At 48.4% G+C, this 21101-nt stretch overlaps 1 protein-coding gene across 2 annotated transcripts in view; it reads left to right on the forward strand.

Annotated features, from left to right (window-relative positions):
* Nucleotides 1-21101, forward strand: part of LOC116358804 (guanine nucleotide-binding protein G(o) subunit alpha-like) — a 38158-nt gene that overhangs the window by 7745 nt on the left and 9312 nt on the right. The window contains exons 4-6 of one of the 2 annotated variants that reach the window (XM_031811006.1): nt 8291-8383; nt 9344-9504; nt 13518-13646. In XM_031811006.1, coding sequence (XP_031666866.1) covers nt 8291-8383; nt 9344-9504; nt 13518-13646 — 383 coding nt within the window. The remainder of the gene's footprint in view (nt 1-8290; nt 8384-9343; nt 9505-13517; nt 13647-21101) is intronic. The other variant, XM_031811007.1, reaches the window with a different exon arrangement.

The following is a 21101-nucleotide window of genomic DNA, read 5'->3' on the forward strand; positions in this document are numbered from 1 at the left end:
ACGATCGGCTGCTTCGTTTTGTTGACGTTGAGGGAGAGGTTAATTCCCTGGCACCACTAAGTGTGGTGGTTTTGGCGCTTTCAGTTTTGTGTGGATGTTGCCATCTATCCAGGGTTTTTGGTTTGGATAAACTCTGATCCTCACAGTGGGAACAGCATCGTCTATGCACTTCCTGATGAACTCAGTCACTGAGTTAGTGTATACGTGAATGCTATTCTCAGAGGCGACCCGGAACATATCGCTGTCCACATGACCAAAACAATCCTGAAGAATAGATTCTGATTGGTCAGACCAATGTTAAACTGTTCTTATCACGGGTACTTCCTGTTTAAGTTTCTGCCTATAGGAGGGGAGGAACAGAATGTAGGCATGATCTGATTTGCTGAGGGCCTTGTAGCTGTCCCGGAAGGGGGAGTAGCAATGGTCAGAGTTCTCAATGAGAGAATAGCGCAGGAGATGTTGATTTAAACTTCCCTAAATAAATGCGGCCTCAGGATATGCGGTTTCCACAAAGTCCAGTGTATTTTCTTGAAAGCCGTCAGTGTCTGCCTGAGGGGGAATATACACGGCCGTGACGATGACCCAATTCTCTCGGGAGGTAATGCGGCCGGCATTTGATGGAGAGGTATTTCAAATCGGGAGAACAAAAGGACTTGATTTCCTGTACGTTACCTTAATCACACCATGAGTAGTTAATCGTGGAACAAACACCTCCCCCTTTCTTTTTGCCGGAGAGTTCGTTCTTTCTGTCCGTGATGTATGGAGAACCCCGCTGGCTGTATGGACGGGGACAGTATACCCGGAGAGAGCCATGATTCCGTGAAACAGAGTAAGTTATAGTCCTTGATGTCTCGAATGCGATCCTCCCCCTGAGCCCGTCTACTTTATTGTCCAGGGATTGAACATCCGTGAGTAATATACTCAGAAGTGGTGGGTGGTAATGCACGCCTCCTGAGTCCTGTAGGGAATAATACAAGAAATGTTCTGAGGAAATAATGCATGAAATACCACAAAAAAAACAATACTGCAAAGTTGTCCAGGAGCTAGGAACATGTCTGTTGGTGCCATCTTGAACTCAGTGAAGAAAATGTTCCAAGTTCCCTCGGCGTGCACATCACTGAAAACCTGAAATGGTCCATCCACACAGGTAGTGTGATGAAGAAGGCGCAACCGCGACGCTGAAGAAATTCGGCTTGGCCCCCCCCTACGAACTTCTACAGATGCACCATTGAGAGCATTCTGTCAGGCTGTATCATCGCCTGGTACCACAAATGCACTGTCTGCAACCGCAGGGCTCTCTAGAGGGTGGTGTGGTCAACGCATCACCGGGGGAACACTGCCTGCCCTCCAGGACATCTACAGTATGTTAAGGTTTTCTTGTGTCGAAGGAGAGGAGGACCCAAATGCAGCGTGGTTATTACGGTTCATGTTTAATAAAAAGATAAACACGAACAATACAAACAATAAACGTAATGTGAAAACCTAAACAGCCTTATCTGGTGCAAACTAACACAGAGACAGGAACAATCACCCACCAAACACTCAAAGAATATGGCTGCCTAAATATGGTTCCCAATCAGAGACAACGATAATCACCTGCCTCTGATTGAGAACCACTTCAGGCAACCATAGACTTTTCTAGATAACCCCCTATACCACAATCCCAATACCTACAAAAAAAACAAGACTAAACACACCACATAATTAACCCATGTCACACCCTGGCCTGACCAAAATAATAAAGAAACACAAAATACTAAGACCAGGGCGTGACACAGCAGGGTTTCCCAAACTGGGTCCTGGGCCCCCTGGGGGTACGTTCTGTTTTTCTCCCTGGCACGACACAGCTGATTCAAATAATCATAGCTTGATGATGAGTTGGTTATTTGAATCAGCTGAGTAGCACTAGGGTAAAAACTAAAACATGCATGCTTCATTCAGTGTAGATGAAGGGGAGGACACAGGTTAAAATAATAATTTTTAAGCCTTCACCGGTTTGAGTATGTGAAGAATTGCAATGCTGCTGGGTTTTTCATGCTCAACAGTTTCCCATGTGTATGAAGAATGTTCCACCACCCAAAGGACATCCAGCCAACTTGACAACTGTGGAAAGCATTGGAGTCAACATGGGCCAGCATCCCTGTGGAACGCGTTCAACACCTAATAGAGTCCTGACGAGGCTTTTCTGAGGGCAAAAGGAGGTGCAACTCAATATGAGGAAGGGGTTCCTAATGTTTTGTACACTCAGTGTATTTCTATATTCTGGACTCTGACATTGCTCGTTCTGATATTTCTTAATTCCTTTCTTTTTCATTTTTTGGATTAGTGTGTGTATAGTTTTGTATTGTTAGGTATTACTGCGCTGTTGGAGCTAGAAAAAGAAGATTTTCGCTGCACCTGCATTAGCATCTGCAAAATATGTGTACGCAACCAATAAAATGTTATTTGATTTGACATAGAGAGACATAAAGAAGGCCCTTCCTCTGTCTCATCCCTCCTTTATTTGCATCAGATCCCAGGCCTGGGGCTGTGGAGTGGTTTTATTCAGCAGAGAGATTTTTCTCTCATTCCACCAGCTATGTCAACAAGGAGGGGGGCACTCAGAACTCTGGGGATGTAATTTCATTGTCTGAGGATTCTAGAACAGTGTTGAAAATTCTAGAACAGTGTTGACGATTCTAGAACACTGAAGATTCTTGAGCTGTGTCCAATTCTAGAACAGTGTAAATTCCGTTGAGCAGAAAAGCTCTCAGCTTTAACACAACACTGCAGTAGTTAATGATTGAACGCCAGATCTCAGCCAGTTCAGCTGCATTCCACATATTGTTTTTGTAACATTGTCCAGAAATACTATATCAAGAAGAGACTGTTGAATCCTCACTTCCAGGCAGTACATAGTAACCTCTAGCTACCACAACAATACAAACATACCCCCAGTCCTAAAAAGAAAGGAAGTTGGACAACCGTTATGACACCCCTGCAATCTGTCCCTCCAAGTCCCTTGGCAGGCTAGTAGGTGGTTTTGTCTGTGTCCTTCGTGATCACAGGGTTGTTTTCGTGGTCGGGATGTGGCAGTTTGAACCTGCTCATCCACACAATATGAATGTACAGCTGAACAACATCCAGTTTGTGGTCCAGACGTCGTCCTTTCTGACCATTATTGTACCAGTGTACCGATTCACTTGTAGTTCTACATGATCCTGTCTGATAACGCCCTGGGTACGTTTTCATTCATAGACGTGCGCATGCCGCCCCAATAAACAATGTACACACAACTGTCATACATACATTCTATTGACCTGCTCTGTAAGGTGTGGCTGAATGAGGGGTTTGGCGGAAACTCACACACACACACACACACACTACTTTGGGATTAGTCCTTAACCTGTCTAGACCTGAGGCTGCTGTAGCAGTTAGGAGTAGTGAAGACTTAAAAAAAAAAAAAAACTTTATTTAACCAGGCAAGTCAGTTAAGAACAAATTATTTTCAATGACGGCCTGGGAACAGTGGGTTAACTGCCTGTTCAGGGGCAGAACGACAGATTTGTACCTTGTCAGCTCGGGGGTTTGAACTTGCAACCTTCCGGTTACTAGTCCAACGCTCTAACCACTAGGCTACCCTGCCGCCCCAGAGGCTGCTGTAGGAGTAGTGAAGACAGAGGCTGCTGTAGGAGTAGTGAAGACAGAGGCTGCTGTAGGAGTAGTGAAGACTGAGGCTGCTGTAGGAGTAGGGAAGACTGAGGCTGCTGTAGGAGTAGGGAAGACTGAGGCTGCTGTAGGAGTAGTGAAGACTGAGGCTGCTGTAGGAGTAGGGAAGACTGAGGCTGCTGTAGGAGTAGGGAAGACTGAGGCTGCTGTAGGAGTAGGGAAGACTGAGGCTGCTGTAGGAGTAGGGAAGACTGAGGCTGCTGTAGGAGTAGGGAAGACTGAGGCTGCTGTAGGAGTAGGGAAGACTGAGGCTGCTGTAGGAGTAGGGAAGACTGAGGCTGCTGTAGGAGTAGGGAAGACTGAGGCTGCTGTAGGAGTAGGGAAGACTGAGGCTGCTGTAGGAGTAGGGAAGACTGAGGCTGCTGTAGGAGTAGGGAAGACTGAGGCTGCTGTAGGAGTAGTGAAGACTGAGGCTGCTGTAGGAGTAGGGAAGACTGAGGCTGCGTCCCAATGGCTCCCTATTCCCTCTATAGTGCACTATGGGCCCAGGTCAGAAGTAGTGCACTATACAGGCAGTAGGGTGCCATTTGGGATGCAAACTGAGGCCCTCAGTCTTTTCTGACGTGTTGCTTTTTTCCCTCTGCAGTCTTCATTGTTCTCTCACTTTCCCTTCTTCCCTTTCTCTCCCTCCTTTTCTCTGGCTCACCCTCCTTACTCTCTCTGTGTCGTGTGTGTGTGTGTGTGTGTGTGTGTGTGTGTGTGTGTGTGTGTGTGTGTGTGTGTGTTCCCGTATCTCGCCTCGGGGTGAGTAGTGACTGGAGCATTAGCTATGCTGACAGCATAGCAGACAATAGCTGCAGAGGTGAATGGGGGTATCTGGGATTGTATCCTCCTTCCTACACACATATAGACTATACACAGGGGTGACGTAGCCCTCAGATATTGAGATCAGATTACTTTACAAACACCTGGGGGGAGGAGAGAGGGTCTGTGTCCATTAGTCTGTTAACAGAGGAGGCTAAGTTTCTAGTCAATGGAGGATGTTTCTTTGAAGAGGGAGGGTGCAGGGGAGAAAAATCGAGAGGGGGGAGAGAGAAAGTAGGATGGAGATGGTGGGGGAGGGGAGAGAGAAAGTAGGATGGAGATGGTGGGGGAGGGGAGAGAGAGAAGTTGGGATGGAGATGGTGGGGGAGGAGAGAGAGAAGTTGGGATGGAGATGGTGGGGGAGGGGAGAGAGAAAGTAGGATGGAGATGGTGGGGGAGGGGAGAGAGAAAGTAGGATGGAGATGGTGGGGGAGGGGAGAGAGAAAGTAGGATGGAGATGGTGGGGGAGGGGAGAGAGAAAGTAGGATGGAGATGGTGGGGGAGGGGAGAGAGAGAAGTTGGGATGGAGATGGTGGGGGAGTTGGGATGGAGAGAAGTTGGGATGGAGATGGTGGGGGAGGGGAGAGAGAGAAGTTGGGATGGAGATGGTGGGGGAGGGGAGAGAGAAGTTGGGATGGAGATGGTGGGGGAGGGGAGAGAGAGAAGTTGGGATGGAGATGGTGGGGGAGGGGAGAGAGAGAAGTTGGGATGGAGATGGTGGGGGAGGGGAGAGAGAAGTTGGGATGGAGATGGTGGGGGAGGGGAGAGAGAGAAGTTGGGATGGAGATGGTGGGGGAGGGGAGAGAGAGAAGTTGGGATGGAGATGGTGGGGGAGGGGAGAGAGAGAAGTTGGGATGGAGATGGTGGGGGAGGGGAGAGAGAGAAGTTGGGATGGAGATGGTGGGGGAGGGGAGAGAGAGAGGTTGGGATGGAGATGGTGGGGGAGGGGAGAGAGAGAAGTTGGGATGGAGATGGTGGGGGAGGGGAGAGAGAAGTTGGGATGGAGATGGTGGGGGAGGGGAGAGAGAGAAGTTGGGATGGAGATGGTGGGGGAGGGGAGAGAGAGAAGTTGGGATGGAGATGGTGGGGGAGGGGAGAGAGAGAGAAGTTGGGATGGAGATGGTGGGGGAGGGGAGAGAGAGAAGTTGGGATGGAGATGGTGGGGGAGGGGAGAGAGAGAAGTTGGGATGGAGATGGTGGGGGAGGGGAGAGAGAAGTTGGGATGGAGATGGTGGGGGAGGGGAGAGAGAGAAGTTGGGATGGAGATGGTGGGGGAGGGGAGAGAGAGAAGTTGGGATGGAGATGGTGGGGGAGGGGAGAGAGAGAAGTTGGGATGGAGATGGTGGGGGAGGGGAGAGAGAGAAATTGGGATGGAGAAAAGCTATTTTTTTATAAAACTTTTCTGGGAAGCTCTGGTACGACTGATCTGACATCACACACTTCAAATAAAGCGGCCGGGAAACAAGGCCAGGAATGTGTTTGTTTTGAACGGGGAGACGGGAGGGTAGAGGAAGGATCTGACCATCAGGTGGGGTGTGGGTGTTTAAAATCTGAATACATCAGGACAGATGTCATCAGGACAGATCTCATCACTGTGTAAAGGGGCCTTTTTTGGCCTGCACACTGTGACACTTTTGAAGGGGGGAGGTTTTGACCAACACAAGACAGTGAGGGTACAGGGGGAGGTCTAGAGCATGGTGCCCGTGGGACAGCAGCAGACCGGGGTTAGAGGTCACCAAGCCGAACCACATGCTGCTTGTTAGGACCAGGGAAAGGTACGGAGGAGATTTAAAGTCTGATTTGGAGCCTCTTCTCATACTTTAGAAAAGCACATTTTACCCTCCCTTATTTTCTTTCTGTCTTCCCTTACATCCTGGAGGAGGCGAAGAAGAGCGAGATGGGAGAGAGAGAAGGAATGAGAGTGTCTCTCTCTCTGAGCTGCTTATTTTTCTGACACAAATCAATATACAGGTGTCAGCAAAGATTACTATTGGAGAATGAGTTCATAAAGAATCATTACTCCCTGACGGCTGACTGTCCTCAGCCTGGCCCGGCTTAACACATTACTGATACTGAAGTTGTGTGTCACCACTCTCATAGTTAGTTACAGGATCTCTTATCACACTGTAGGTGCGCCCCACTGAGAAAGGCAAACACCTCCAATAAACTTCAGAAAAGACAGACAGACAGAGAGGAAGAAAGGAGACTGATAACATCGGGATGGAATGTAATGCTTATCTCTTTCTGGCAGGGGGGGAAGAGAGAGGGGGGGGGGAGGGGGGAAAAGAAGGGGGGAAAGAAGGGGGGGAGCGCGAGGGAGAGGGGGGGTAGGAGGGAGGGAGGGAGAGGGGGGGTAAGAGGGAGGGAGGGGGGGGAAAGAAGGGGGGGAGCGCGAGGGAGAGGGGGGGGTAGGAGGGAGGGAGGGAGAGGGGGGGTAGGAGGGAGGGAGGGAGGGAGGGAGAGGGGGGGAAAGAAGGGGGGGAAAGAGAGGGAGGGAGAGGAAGAGAGAGGGGGGGTTAGAGACTATCATAGATTCCCCCCCCCTAATCCCATTGAGTCACTCAGATTCAAACAGTTTTGAGTTCAGTTGATATTGAGTTTTGTTTAGTTACAGTCAGGGTTGGGGTCAATTCAATTTAAATTCCAGTTCATTCAGAAAGTAAACCAAATTCCAAATGTTCCTCATTAAAAAGCATTGAGGACCATTGGAATTAGAATGTCAGTGTACTTTTTGAATTCACTGGAATTTTAAATGGAATTGAACCCAACCTTGGATCCAGTTGAGTTTTTGATTTTGTGTTGGTCATCTTCAGACATCAGTCTTCACACTGGTCTGATATCTCCTCTTAACAAGTCTGATATCTCCTCTTAACAGGTCTGATATCTCCTCTTTAGCCTGGAGTCTTCACACAGGTCTGATATCTCTTCTTAACAGGTCTGATATCTCCTCTTAACAGGTCTGATATCTCCTCTTAACAGGTCTGATATCTCCTCTTAACAGGTCTGATATCTCCTCTTAACAGGTCTGATATCTCCTCTTAACAGGTCTGATATCTCCTCTTAACAGGTCTGATATCTCGTCTTTACAGGGCTGATATCTCGTCTTTACAGGGCTGATATCTCGTCTTTACAGGGCTGATATCTCGTCTTTACAGGGCTGATATCTCGTCTTTACAGGGCTGGTATCTCGTCTTTACAGGGCTGGTATCTCGTCTTTACAGGGCTGGTATCTCCTCTTAACAGGGCTGGTATCTCCTCTTAACAGGGCTGGTATCTCCTCTTAACAGGGCTGGTATCTCCTCTTAACAGGGCTGGTATCTCCTCTTAACAGGGCTGGTATCTCCTCTTAACAGGGCTGGTATCTCCTCTTAACAGGGCTGGTATCTCCTCTTAACAGGGCTGGTATCTCCTCTTAACAGGGCTGGTATCTCCTCTTAACAGGGCTGGTATCTCCTCTTAACAGGGCTGGTATCTCGTCTTTAGTCTGATTTGAATGAAACCCTTTTCATTTGAAGAGGTTATATAAAGGTTGTCTGTATGGTGTTGTCACTGTTGCCATGTAATTCATGGCTGATCTTTTTGGTTATAGAGGCTACAGTTGTGTCTGAAATGGCACCGTTACCCATAGTGCACTAATATGACTAAAGTAGTTTCATACACAGGGGTGTCAGATGCGTTCTATATGTACTTTTCCTGTGTGGTGTGAACACCGTTGCCGTGGTAACTGTTTTTACATTTTTTTTTTACCTCTGACCCCTGCCCTGTTGACCCCGTACAGCCGGCTGTGCTGGACAATCTTCTGACCTCTATGAAGTTTGTCCTCCATGGGATGGGCATTCTCCGGATCAACCTGACTAACAGCAAGAACAAGGTTAGAGAGGGAGATGGAGTGTCCTGTCTCTGTCTGTCTGTCTGTCTGTCTGTCTGACTTGTCTATCGCTCTCACTGTCTGTCTGTCTGGTCTATTGCTCTCACTGTCTGCCTGTGTCTGTGTTTGTCTGTCTGTGTCTCTTTCTTGCTCTCTTCGTCTCCACCTTATAGAAACACTACTTCACTTGATGGCTTTAGTGTGTGTGATTTGTCCAGACAGACACTAGAGGGCAGCATGCCTACAGCAGACAGTAGTGTCTGACACACACACACACACACACACACACACACACACACACACACACACACACACACACACACACACAGAAGGCTGGCGGGTCCCAGTGGTCTGATTGGCTGCTGCTGCTCTCCATGTTTACTCAGCCCTGACCCATTAGTCTGCTGGCAGCTCAGGACATTCCCCACACAGACACACACAGACACACACAGACACACACAGACACACACAGACACACACAGACACTCGCACACACACAGACACACACAGACACTCGCACACACACAGACACAGATACACATGCACAAACACACTCTCTCTAGTTTTATTTTGTGTTAGAATGTCATAGTTCAAATGGGCATCAATAATAGCCAGTTAAGTGACTGAGTTGTAGTGTAATTGCTCTGTAATGACATGGTACAGAGGTGTGATCGGGAGACGGTGCGTGAGAGACTGGGTGGGAGGTGTTATTGTCAGGTTTGAATACCTGTATTGCCAAAGGTAACAGAGCTCAAAGCATCCCCACCCACACTGAGTCTGACGGCTCATAACTAGAGCTGTGAAACTGTGATGAATTCTGTTTCCATCTACTGATAACCTTTCCTTGTTATTCGTGCTGTGTGAGAGAGTTTGGGGTCGGCAGCGTGTGTAGCTTCACGTCCAGTCAGTACTGTGTCATGTAAACTGTATGGACATGATACCCTCTTTGTTCTCACCCCCCAGGTGCACGCCCACTCTGTGTTGTCCTGTGGGAGGTGTTTTGATGAGGATCAGGTGCTGTTTCCTTTCATTGGCCACGCCCTTTCCTGTCTGTGGGCTGACCAGGGGGTCCGAGAGGCCGCAGCCAGGGGTTACGAGTTTGAACTCAACGACTCTGCCCTGTAGTGAGTAAACTAATAACACTGACCTGTTACAACACACTGCAGGGTGAGTACTGACCTGTTACAATACACTGCAGGGTGAGTACTGACCTGTTACAACACACTGCAGGGTGAGTACTGACCTGTTACAACACACTGCAGGGTGAGTACTGACCTGTTACAACACACTGCAGGGTGAATACTGACCTGACACATCTTACCTATTACAACACACTGTAGGGTGAATACTGACCTGACACACCTGCACTGTACACCTGTACAACTCACCTATATTTTCACTCTTTCTCTATTTCTGTGTCTCTCTGTCTCTCTCACACACTGGTTGAATCCGCGTATGTTATAGAGAGATCCAGGGGTCTAATTATCTGAGGGTGGAGGCCTGCTGTCCTGTGATTAGCCTTGTGGTGGGTCACTGACAATCCACACACACACACTGTCACAAAGAATCAACCATGATCACCCTGAGAGCCAGACAAAGGAGAAAATACCTATTATGAGAGAGAAGCGGTGGTCATTATGGACACATCTATGTGACGGAGGTGAGTCTGAAGTAGAGAGGGAGAAAGAGGGGAAATGAACAGAGAGAAGGCTGAACCAACCAGCCCAGCAGGAGGCTGTCATCTCTCTTCCTCTCCCCCAGCATGAGGCCTCTGCTCTGGCTTTATCTACAGCGACAGGTCCCCTGGAGACCCACTGAGCACCAGCCGGACACCACAGCCTGGGAAATACACCTCGGACAAAGTCACGCAGACACACAGACACACACACACACACGCAGACACACAGACACACGCAGACACACAGACACACACACAGACACACACACAGACACACACACAGACACACACACAGACACACACACAGACACACACACACACACACACACACACACACACACACACACACACACACACACAAATGCTTGCAGACAGAGAAACACACAGAATGGAAGCTTTGCCGCATCAAAGTGATGGTGACATTCTAGCCCAGTCATCCCCTATCAGCTACTTGGGCTGTAACACACACACACACACACACACACATCTCACACACACACACACACACACACACAGAAACCGACACACACACACACCCCAGTATAATCCATCTATTAGATAATCCATAGCCTCAGAGCACCAGTATTATGTAAAGCTATAACTCTATCTAAAACCCATTAATCCAGTAGTATGAATATTCAGTATGGAGATGAGTATCGTAGCATCTCCTGGGGGTTAGTTTATCACTGCATTCTACACCTGACAGCAGCTTCATTTGTAAGTCAGGAGGTGACGGAACAAAAAGTGAGCGTGAGAGGAGGGTGAGCTGGGGAGTTCTCAGGTACCAGAACGCATGACGAGAAGATGCCCTTTTATAATAAATCCTTGCATGCATATCATCACATTTGAGTCGTGGCATAGAGCAGTAGAGTAGAGGCACTTACACAGGTAGAGTAGAGGCACTTACACAGGTTGCACACACTGGGAACATGTTGAGTAGAGGCACTTACACAGGTAGAGTAGAGGCACTTACACAGGTAGAGTAGAGGCACTTACACAGGTAGAGTAGAGGCACTTACACAGGTAGAGTAGAGGCACTTACACAGGTAGAGTAGAGGCACTTACACAGGTAGAGTAGAGGCACTGACACAGGTAGAGTAGAGGCACTGACATAGGTAGAGTAGAGGCACTGACACAGGTAGAGTAGAGACACTGACACAGGTAGAGTAGAGGCACTGACACAGGTAGAGTAGAGGCACTGACACAGGTAGAGGCACTTACACAGGTAGAGTAGAGGCACTGACACAGGTAGAGTAGAGACACTGACACAGGTAGAGTAGAGACACTGACACAGGTAGAGTAGAGGCACTGACACAGGTAGAGGCACTGACACAGGTAGAGTAGAGGCACTGACACAGGTAGAGGCACTTACACAGGTAGAGTAGAGGCACTTACACAGGTAGAGTAGAGGCACTTACACAGGTAGAGTAGAGGCACTTACACAGGTAGAGTAGAGGCACGTACACAGGTAGGGTAGAGGCACGTACACAGGTAGAGTAGAGGCACGTACACAGGTAGAGTAGAGGCACGTACACAGGTAGAGTAGAGGCACTGACACAGGTTGCACACACTGGGAACATGTAGAGTAGAGGCACTGACACAGGTAGAGTAGAGGCACTGACACAGGTAGAGTAGAGGCACTTACACAGGTTGCACACACTGGGAACATGTTGAGTAGAGGCACTGACACAGGTAGAGTAGAGGCACTTACACAGGTTGCCCACACTGGGAACATGTTGAGTAGAGGCACTGACACGGGTAGAGTAGAGGCACTTACACAGGTTGCACACACTGGGAACATGTTGAGTAGAGGCACTGACACAGGTAGAGTAGAGGCACTGACACAGGTAGAGTAGAGGCACTGACACAGGTAGAGTAGAGGCACTGACACAGGTAGAGTAGAGGCACTGACACAGGTAGAGTAGAGGCACTGACACAGGTAGAGTAGAGGCACTGACACAGGTAGAGTAGAGGCACTGACACAGGTAGAGTAGAGGCACTGACACAGGTAGAGTAGAGGCACTGACACAGGTAGAGTAGAGGCACTGACACAGGTAGAGTAGAGACACTGACACAGGTAGAGTAGAGACACTGACACAGGTAGAGTAGAGACACTGACACAGGTAGAGTAGAGACACTGACACAGGTAGAGTAGAGGCACTGACACAGGTAGAGGCACTGACACAGGTAGAGGCACTGACACAGGTAGAGGCACTGACACAGGTAGAGTAGAGGCACGTACACAGGTAGAGTAGAGGCACGTACACAGGTAGAGTAGAGGCACGTACACAGGTAGAGTAGAGGCACGTACACAGGTAGAGTAGAGGCACTGACACAGGTAGAGTAGAGGCACTGACACAGGTTGCACACACTGGGAACATGTAGAGTAGAGGCACTGACACAGGTAGAGTAGAGGCACTTACACAGGTTGCCCACACTGGGAACATGTTGAGTAGAGGCACTGACACGGGTAGAGTAGAGGCACTTACACAGGTTGCACACACTGGGAACATGTTGAGTAGAGGCACTGACACAGGTAGAGTAGAGGCACTGACACAGGTTGCACACACTGGGAACATGTTGAGTAGAGGCACTGACACAGGTAGAGTAGAGGCACTGACACAGGTAGAGTAGAGGCACTGACACAGGTAGAGTAGAGGCACTGACACAGGTAGAGTAGAGGCACTTACACAGGTAGAGTAGAGGCACTTACACAGGTAGAGTAGAGGCACTGACACAGGTTGCACACACTGGGAACATGTTGAGTAGTCGGTTCTGGGAAAAGCCTTTTATCAACACATTTCATGCAGTTATACGTAATTTTACATGACTGTAGACTTTGGTAGAATCTTTTCATTATAATTTTTTTAACACCACGCAAATAATTGAAATGGCAGGCTACTTTGCCACTGACAAACTGAGAATCAAAAATCAATAAATATTGACCTTGTCTTGAACCCATCAATAGTCCAGGTCTAGAATCTACTCTGAGAAATATTGACCTTGTCTTGAACCCATCAATAGTCCAGGTCTAGAATCTACTCTGAGAAATATTAGGCCCGGGCTGAAAATCTACTTTTTCACATTACATTTTTTTTTTTGTGGGGGCAGGAGAATTAATCGAAGAGGCAACTCGAATGAACTTTGATTGCTTTTTATTATAATTTTGAAACAATTATTTTTCATGCCTCGAGAGGTACCGGAATAAAACAGTCTAAAACTGAGAGATGCCGGATCCTGACAGGCATACTGTATGTCTCTCTCTCCATCTCTCTTTCTCTCTTCCTGTTCCGGCAGGATCCGGCTTAAATTAAGCACAGCCTGACCGGCATACTGTATGTCTCTCTGTCTCTCTCTCTCCATCTCTCTTTCTCTAGCTTTTGAAATGGTTACCTTTTCAGATATACAATGTTTAGATCAAATAATCTAATCTTTGTCTTTCTCATCCTCCTCCTGTAGTTTCTTTGGGAACATGGGTCGTATCATCTCTCTGGACTACGTTCCCACGGAGACGGATGTCCTGAGGGTCAGACTGAGGACCACTGGGGTCATAGAGACGCAGTTCAAAGTCAAACACCTGCTCTTCAGGTAAATAATACTATTGTGTGTCTTCTCTTGTTGTTGTAGAAAATACAACTTTCCCAAAATACGAAGGCCTACTATCAGGGCTCTACATTTTAAAGAAATTAATTGGTAGCACTGGTGCTCCCAATTTAAACATGTTAGGAGCACCAGATTAAATTTAGGAGCACCAGAAAATGTTTTCCCAATTGATTGAGTGTATATTGGGCCTGTATGAGTTCTAGCTTCTTCTGAAGCACATGTTGTGCCCTAGAAACTAACACGTAACTCTTCAAAGACATGCGTTCATTATAAAAGCTCCAATGTTGATATGAATACCTGTCATTGAAATGAGTCATTCGTGTAATATATATTTTTTTACATGGTGTAAAAGTACCATTGCCCTATTGAGATATATATTACATTGAAAATGGTGCACTGTCTCTTTAAAAACGTTGTGCGTTGATTACATGCAAGAGATCTGTCATTAATTAATTAATTGCTATGGTTATTGATCTCCTGAAGAAGCTATCCCTTTTCCTTTCGTTCCAACTGTTTGGATATCAGTGGAGGCTGGTTAGAGGAGCTATAGGAGGATGGGCTCGTTGTAATGGCTGAAATGGAATGTCTGGAACAGAGTCAAACAGGTGGTTTCCAGATGCTCTTTGTGTTTGATACCGTTCCATCCATTCCATTACAACGAGCCCATCCTCCTGTAGCTCCTCCCACCAGCCTCCACTGGTCGATAATACTGGTCAAGTTACCAGGTTGTCAGCTAGCTAGCCAATGAGGTAACACGACCGAACAAAGTGTGAACAAGTGGTTAACGATGCACAAGTAGTTTTAGAACAGCCCACGACACAATGCTCCCAAAATAAAACTGGTGGTCACACGGCAAAATATTTTAGTCGCATTGGTCTTTAAAGCCCCGCTGACGATAGTTTTCAGGTTTTAACTTAAAAGTGATCAAAAATACCTGTGACAGGTGCTGGTATCTTTTCATCTTTGGGACCATGTCTTGTTATCTCACACAGCCTCATTTTGTCACAGAGACTTTATCTCTAACAGCCAATTTGGCTAGTGCCAATCAGACAAACTTATATCTGATTGGTCTGTGATTGAGTCAGCAGGAAGTCAATATGTCAATACCCTAACAGGCCTTATCAACACACAGTGGACTAGAGTCTGATAACCAGGCACACGCACACATACAAACAAACGTAGTAGGGATGTGACATGGAGAGAAACGTTAAACTGCCACTTATTTTTATCGGCTTCCATTAAAACACTAAGAACAATTTATACAATTCCTTGTGAATTCACAATGCAGCTGCACTGCTGCCAGCAACAGGTTGGGTCTCATCACGGCGCGTCCCTTTCAGATGGTGAAGCACCGGTACCACCACTACTGTTGGGTCTCATCATGGAGCGTCCCTTTCAGATGGTGAAGCACCGGTACCACCACTACTGTTGGGTCTCATCACGGCACGTCCCTTTCAGATGGTGAAGCACTGGTACCACCACTACTGTTGGGTCTCATCATGGAGCGTCCCTTTCAGATGGTGAAGCACCGGTACCACCACTACTGTTGGGTCTCATCATGGAGCGTCCTTTTCAGATGGTGAAGCACCGGTACCAGCACTACTGTTGGGTCTCATCATGGAGCGTCCCTTTCAGATGGTGAAGCACCGGTACCACCACTACTGTTGGGTCTCATCATGGAGTGTCCTTTTCAGATGGTGAAGCACCAGTACCACCACTACTGTTGGGTCTCATCACGGCGCGTCCCTTTCAGATGGTGAAGCACCGGTACCACCACTACTGTTGGGTCTCCCTTTCAAATGGTGAAGCACCGGTACCACCACTACTGTTGGGTCTCCCTTTCAAATGGTGAAGCACCGGTACCACCACTACTGTTGGGTCTCCCTTTCAGATGGTGAAGCACCGGTACCACCACTACTGTTGGGTCTCCCTTTCAGATGGTGAAGCACCGGTACCACCACTACTGTTGGGTCTCATCACGGCGCGTCCCTTTCAGATGGTGAAGCACCGGTACCACCACTACTGTTGGGTCTCATCACGGTGCGTCCCTTTCAGATGGTGAAGCACCGGTACCACCACTACTGTTGGGTCTCATCACGGTGCGTCCCTTTCAGATGTTGAAGCACCGGTACCACCACTACTGTTGGGTCTCATCACGGTGCGTCCCTTTCAGATGGTGAAGCACCGGTACCACCACTACTGTTGGGTCTCATCACGGTGCGTCCCTTTCAGATGGTGAAGCACCGGTACCACCACTACTGTTGGGTCTCATCACGGCGCGTCCCTTTCAGATGGTGAAGCACCGGTACCACCACTACTGTTGGGTCTCATCACGGCGCGTCCCTTTCAGATGGTGAAGCACCGGTACCACCACTACTGTTGGGTCTCATCACGGCGCGTCCCTTTCAGATGGTGAAGCACCGGTACCACCACTACTGTTGGGTCTCATCACGGCGCGTCCTTTTCAGATGGTGAAGCACCGGTACCACCACTACTGTTGGGTCTCATCACGGTGCGTCCCTTTCAGATGGTGAAGCACCGGTACCACCACTACTGTTGGGTCTCATCACGGTGCGTCCCTTTCAGATGGTGAAGCACCGGTACCACCACTACTGTTGGGTCTCATCACGGTGCGTCCCTTTCAGATGGTGAAGCACCGGTACCACCACTACTGTTGGGTCTCATCACGGTGCGTCCCTTTCAGATGGTGAAGCACCGGTACCACCACTACTGTTGGGTCTCATCACGGTGCGTCCCTTTCAGATGGTGAAGCACCGGTACCACCACTACTGTTGGGTCTCATCACGGTGCGTCCTTTTCAGATGGGGAAGCACCGGTACCACCACTACTGTTGGGTCTCACGGCGCGTCCCTTTCAGATGGTGAAGCACCGGTACCACCACTACTGTTGGGTCTCATCACGGAGCGTCCTTTTCAGATGGTGAAGCACCGGTACCACCACTACTGTTGGGTCTCCCTTTCAGATGGTGAAGCACCGGTACCACCACTACTGTTGGGTCTCATCACAGAGCGTCCCTTTCAGATGGTGAAGCACTGGTACCACCACTACTGTACCTCAACTCCACTTTCCTAAATGTGCATTTCCTCCCTCCCTTCTCAACGTTCAGCGGTACAGGACTTCACTGCTGTCGCTGGCCTTTCTCTGCCATTTCCAACTGTTAACTGAAATGACGAAGGGGTGGAGAGTCGACTCCAAAAATAATTGATTACTCGACTCGGAGCGCGTCGAATCCTAGTGCGTTGACTCCTAGCTCCTCTCTCTCTCTCTCTCTCAAAGCAACTGTTCCAATGGGGCTCCTTTCTCTCTAAACAACTGTTCCAATGGAGGTCCTCTCTCTCTCTAAACAACTGTTCCAATGGAGCTCCTCTCTCTCTCTCTAAACAACTGTTCCAATGGAGCTCCTCTCTCTCTCTCTCTCTAAACAACTGTTCCAATGGAGGTCCTCTCTCTCTCTAAACAACTGTTCCAATGGAGCTCCTCTCTCTCTCTCTCTCTCTCTCTCTCTCTCTCTAAACAACTGTTCCAATGGAGCTCCTCTCTCTCTCTCTAAACAACTGTTCCAATGGAGCTCCTCTCTCTCTCTCTCTCTCTCTCTCTCTCTCTAAACAACTGTTCCAATGGAGCTCCTCTCTCTCTCTAAACAACTGTTCCAATGGAGCTCCTCTCTCTCTCTAAACAACTGTTCCAATGGAGCTCCTCTCTCTCTCTCTCTCTCTCTCTCTAAACAACTGTTCCAATGGAGCTCCTCTCTCTCTCTCTAAACAACTGTTCCAATGGAGCTCCTCTCTCTCTCTCGCTCTAAACAACTGTTCCAATGGAGCTCCTCTCTCTCTCTCGCTCTAAACAACTGTTCCAATGGAGCTCCTCTCTCTCTCTCTCTAAACAACTGTTCCAATGGAGCTCCTCTCTCTCTCTCTCTCTCTCTCTAAACAACTTTTCCAATGGAGCTCCTCTCTCTCTAAACAACTGTTCCAATGGAGCTCCTCTCTCTCTCTCTCTCTCTCTCTCTAAACAACTGTTCCAATGGAGCTCCTCTCTCTCTCTCTCTCTCTCTAAACAACTTTTCCAATGGAGCTCCTCTCTCTCTCTCTCTCTCTCTCTCTCTCTCTCTCTCTAAACAACTGTTCCAATGGAGCTCCTCTCTCTCTCTCTCTCTCTCTCTAAACAACTGTTCCAATGGAGCTCCTCTCTCTCTCTCTAAACACAATCTGTATCCCAAGTGGGACTCTTATCTAAATAATACACTTCTTTAGAGTAGTGTACCCTATAGGGAATAGGGTGTCATTTGGGATGTAACACTTCAGTCTCCTACACCTGCTCTGTGAAATTCACTTCCTATGAATTATAATAACTAACGATATTACCTCTGCATTTCATATGAATTATGAAAACGTAACAATATTACCTCTGTATTTAAAATGATAAACCATATTACCTGGGCTGTGGCGAGAGGCTTTTCATAAGGTGCCTTTGTTTTGCATCTAAACATTGTCACACTTCGTTGTGGGAACTGCATGTCAATATGACACAGACCCTTTTACGTGTGTGTGTGTGTGTGTGTGTGTGTGTGTGTGTGTGTGTGTGTGTGTGTGTGTGTGTGTGTGTGTGTGTGTGTGTGTGCTTCACAAATTGGCAGAATATCTGTGTGATGGCCTCTGTCTAGGAGCAATACAATAGTTGATTTGGTTTACCAGAATCAACACCACACCCCACACACGCACATACAATCAGCATGTAGGGTCATGGACACATGAAATTGAAAGCTGTCAATCAAACTGCACTATAGATGCTTTTATTGACAAAAATTACCCATCACATAAAACACACACACACACTCTCTCACACACACACACACACACACACACACACACACACACACACACACTCTCACATCCACACACACACACACACCCCACTCTAGTCGTAAATCTCTGTGGATGGGGGTACGGGGACCGAGTCCCCCGTTTTCAATTTCCTCAAAGACAATAACCCTCAGCACAACACAACATGGACAGACACACGGGGAAAAGGTCAAATCTCTCCAAAGAAAATGATTTTTTTTTGTCCATTTCACCTTTGTTTAAACAAGATAGATACTGAAGTGGAGGTATCTGTTATACACACTTACTGGGAGAGGAGAGGAGAGGAGAGGAGAGGAGAGGAGAGGAGAGGAGAGGAGAGGAGAGGAGAGGAGAGGAGAGGAGAGGAGAGGAGAGGAGAGGAGAGGAGACATGACAGTTCTCTGGAATATCTTGTAACATTTATGAGATGAGACTTTTCCTGTGTGTATTTCACACCCAATTTCACTTCAATTTATGTTTTCAAACACACTAAATTATGAATCACGCCAAATGTTCATTATTTGAATAATTGAAACGTAAACATTGGGCCAGGGATGTTGCACCACGTCTCTGGGCAGAGGCTCATCCTGATCTTTATATAGTGTGTGTTGTGCTTTGAAATGTTTGACAGTCTGTAGACGTCTCAATACATACGGCCCCTGTAGTAGTCTACGTTTCAGACCCATAGGTGTGTGTGCGTCATCTAGATGTCAAATAAAAGTATTTTGAATTATTGCTGGCTGACAGGAAGTGGTTTCTGTTTGGTCTCTCTCTTGGTCTCTCTCTTGATCTTTCTCGTTTTCCTCCTTTCTGGTCTCTCTCCTCCTCCTCACGCTTTGCTTTTGTTGTTTTTCTGTCACGTTGACTACTGCCAAATCCCACAGCCACTGCGGGGGCACTGGGGGCACTGCGGGGCACTGCGGGGGCACTGCGGGGGTAGGTTAAATGGTAGAGCACTAAAAGGACCAGTGGATGAATGGGTGTGTAAGGCCTTTGTTGTCACCCATTGTCTGCCTCTCTTTCGAAAAGACACAGGCTTTCACAGGCTTTTTATGACCCATAGTTGTTGCCAGTGTGTTTGCGTTGTGGGCGGAGCTGTAATACCTGATCAGGTAAAAGGAGGAGAGGGAGGCTTCACTATAATATCTGTCCTTCTCTATTCTCTCTTTCATTCTCTCTAAAGTATGAGGTGAGGGACCCAGAGAAAGATGGGGATGGAGAGATGTATTCCTGAACCTCACACACACACACACACACACTCTTCCTCAGTCAAGGTCAACGTAGGTCGCAGATCGTTAGCTAACCCCTAATTAACTATGTAATGAAAGAACGAATGGAACACTTGTTTAATCCTCCAATCACATCGTCTCCTCCGTCTACCAGCCCTCGCCGCCCAGATGTCACGGGACAGTTTAGTGCACACAGCCTGCTTACCATTGACCTGTGACCCCCTCATTCCGCCTCTAGAGAGATGAGACACCATCCCAAGTGGCACCCTATTCAGTTCCCATAGGGCTTTGGTGAAAAGTAGTGTACTATATAGGGAATAGGGTGCTATAGGGACGCGGCCCTCTCTCCATTTCACCTTGTCTTCATCAGAGCATCAGATAATTAACCGACACTGATGAATGACCAAGGAATATACAAGTTAAGTGGGGCTGGGGGAGGGGAAGAGGGTGGGGCTGGGGGAGGGGAAGGAGAAAAGAGGGGGAGGGTGGTGGGGGGGAAGAGAAAAGAGGGGGAGGGTGGTGGGAGGGGAGAGAGAAAAGAGGGTGGCGGGGGAGGGGAAAGAGGGTGAGGGTGGGGCTGGGGAGGGGAAGGTGAAAAGAGGGTGGGGCTGGGGGGAGGGGAAGGAGAAAAGAGGGGGAGGGTGGTGGGGGGAAGAGAAAAGAGAGGGAGGGTGGTGGGGGGAAGAGAAAAGAGAGGGAGGGTGGTGGGGGGAAGAGGAAAGAGGGGGAGGGTGGTGGGGGGAAGAGAAAAGAGGGGGAGGGTGGTGGGGGGGAAGAGAAAAGAGGGGGAGGGTGGTGGGAGGGGAGAGAGAAAAGAGGGTGGCGGGGGAGGGGAAAGAGGGTGAGGGTGGGGCTGGGGAGGGGAAGGTGAAAAGAGGGTGGGGCTGGGGGGAGGGGAAGGAGAAAAGAGGGGGAGGGTGGTGGGGGGAAGAGAAAAGAGAGGGAGGGTGGTGGGGGGAAGAGGAAAGAGGGGGAGGGTGGTGGGGGGAAGAGAAAAGAGGGGGAGGGTGGTGGGGCTGGGGGGGGGGGGAAGAGGGTGGGGCTGGGGGAGGGGAAAGAGAAAGAGAAAAGAGGGTATCGGCTAGCATCATTAGTTCATTTTGTGATTTTGAGATGTGGTTGAAATTCGTTTTTTTTAATTGGCATTCCATACACGGGGCCCGATTGGCATTCCATACACGGGGCCCGATTGGCATTCCATACACGAGGCCCTATTGTCATTCCATACACGGGGCCCTATTGGCATTCCATACACGGGGCCCTATTGGCATTCCAAACACGGGGCCCGATTGGCATTCCAAACACGGGGCCCGATTGGCATTCCAAACACGGGGCCCGATTGGCATTCC

This window comes from Oncorhynchus kisutch, unplaced genomic scaffold (genome assembly GCF_002021735.2).
Source record: "Oncorhynchus kisutch isolate 150728-3 unplaced genomic scaffold, Okis_V2 Okis01b-Okis20b_hom, whole genome shotgun sequence".
NCBI lineage: Eukaryota > Metazoa > Chordata > Actinopteri > Salmoniformes > Salmonidae > Oncorhynchus > Oncorhynchus kisutch.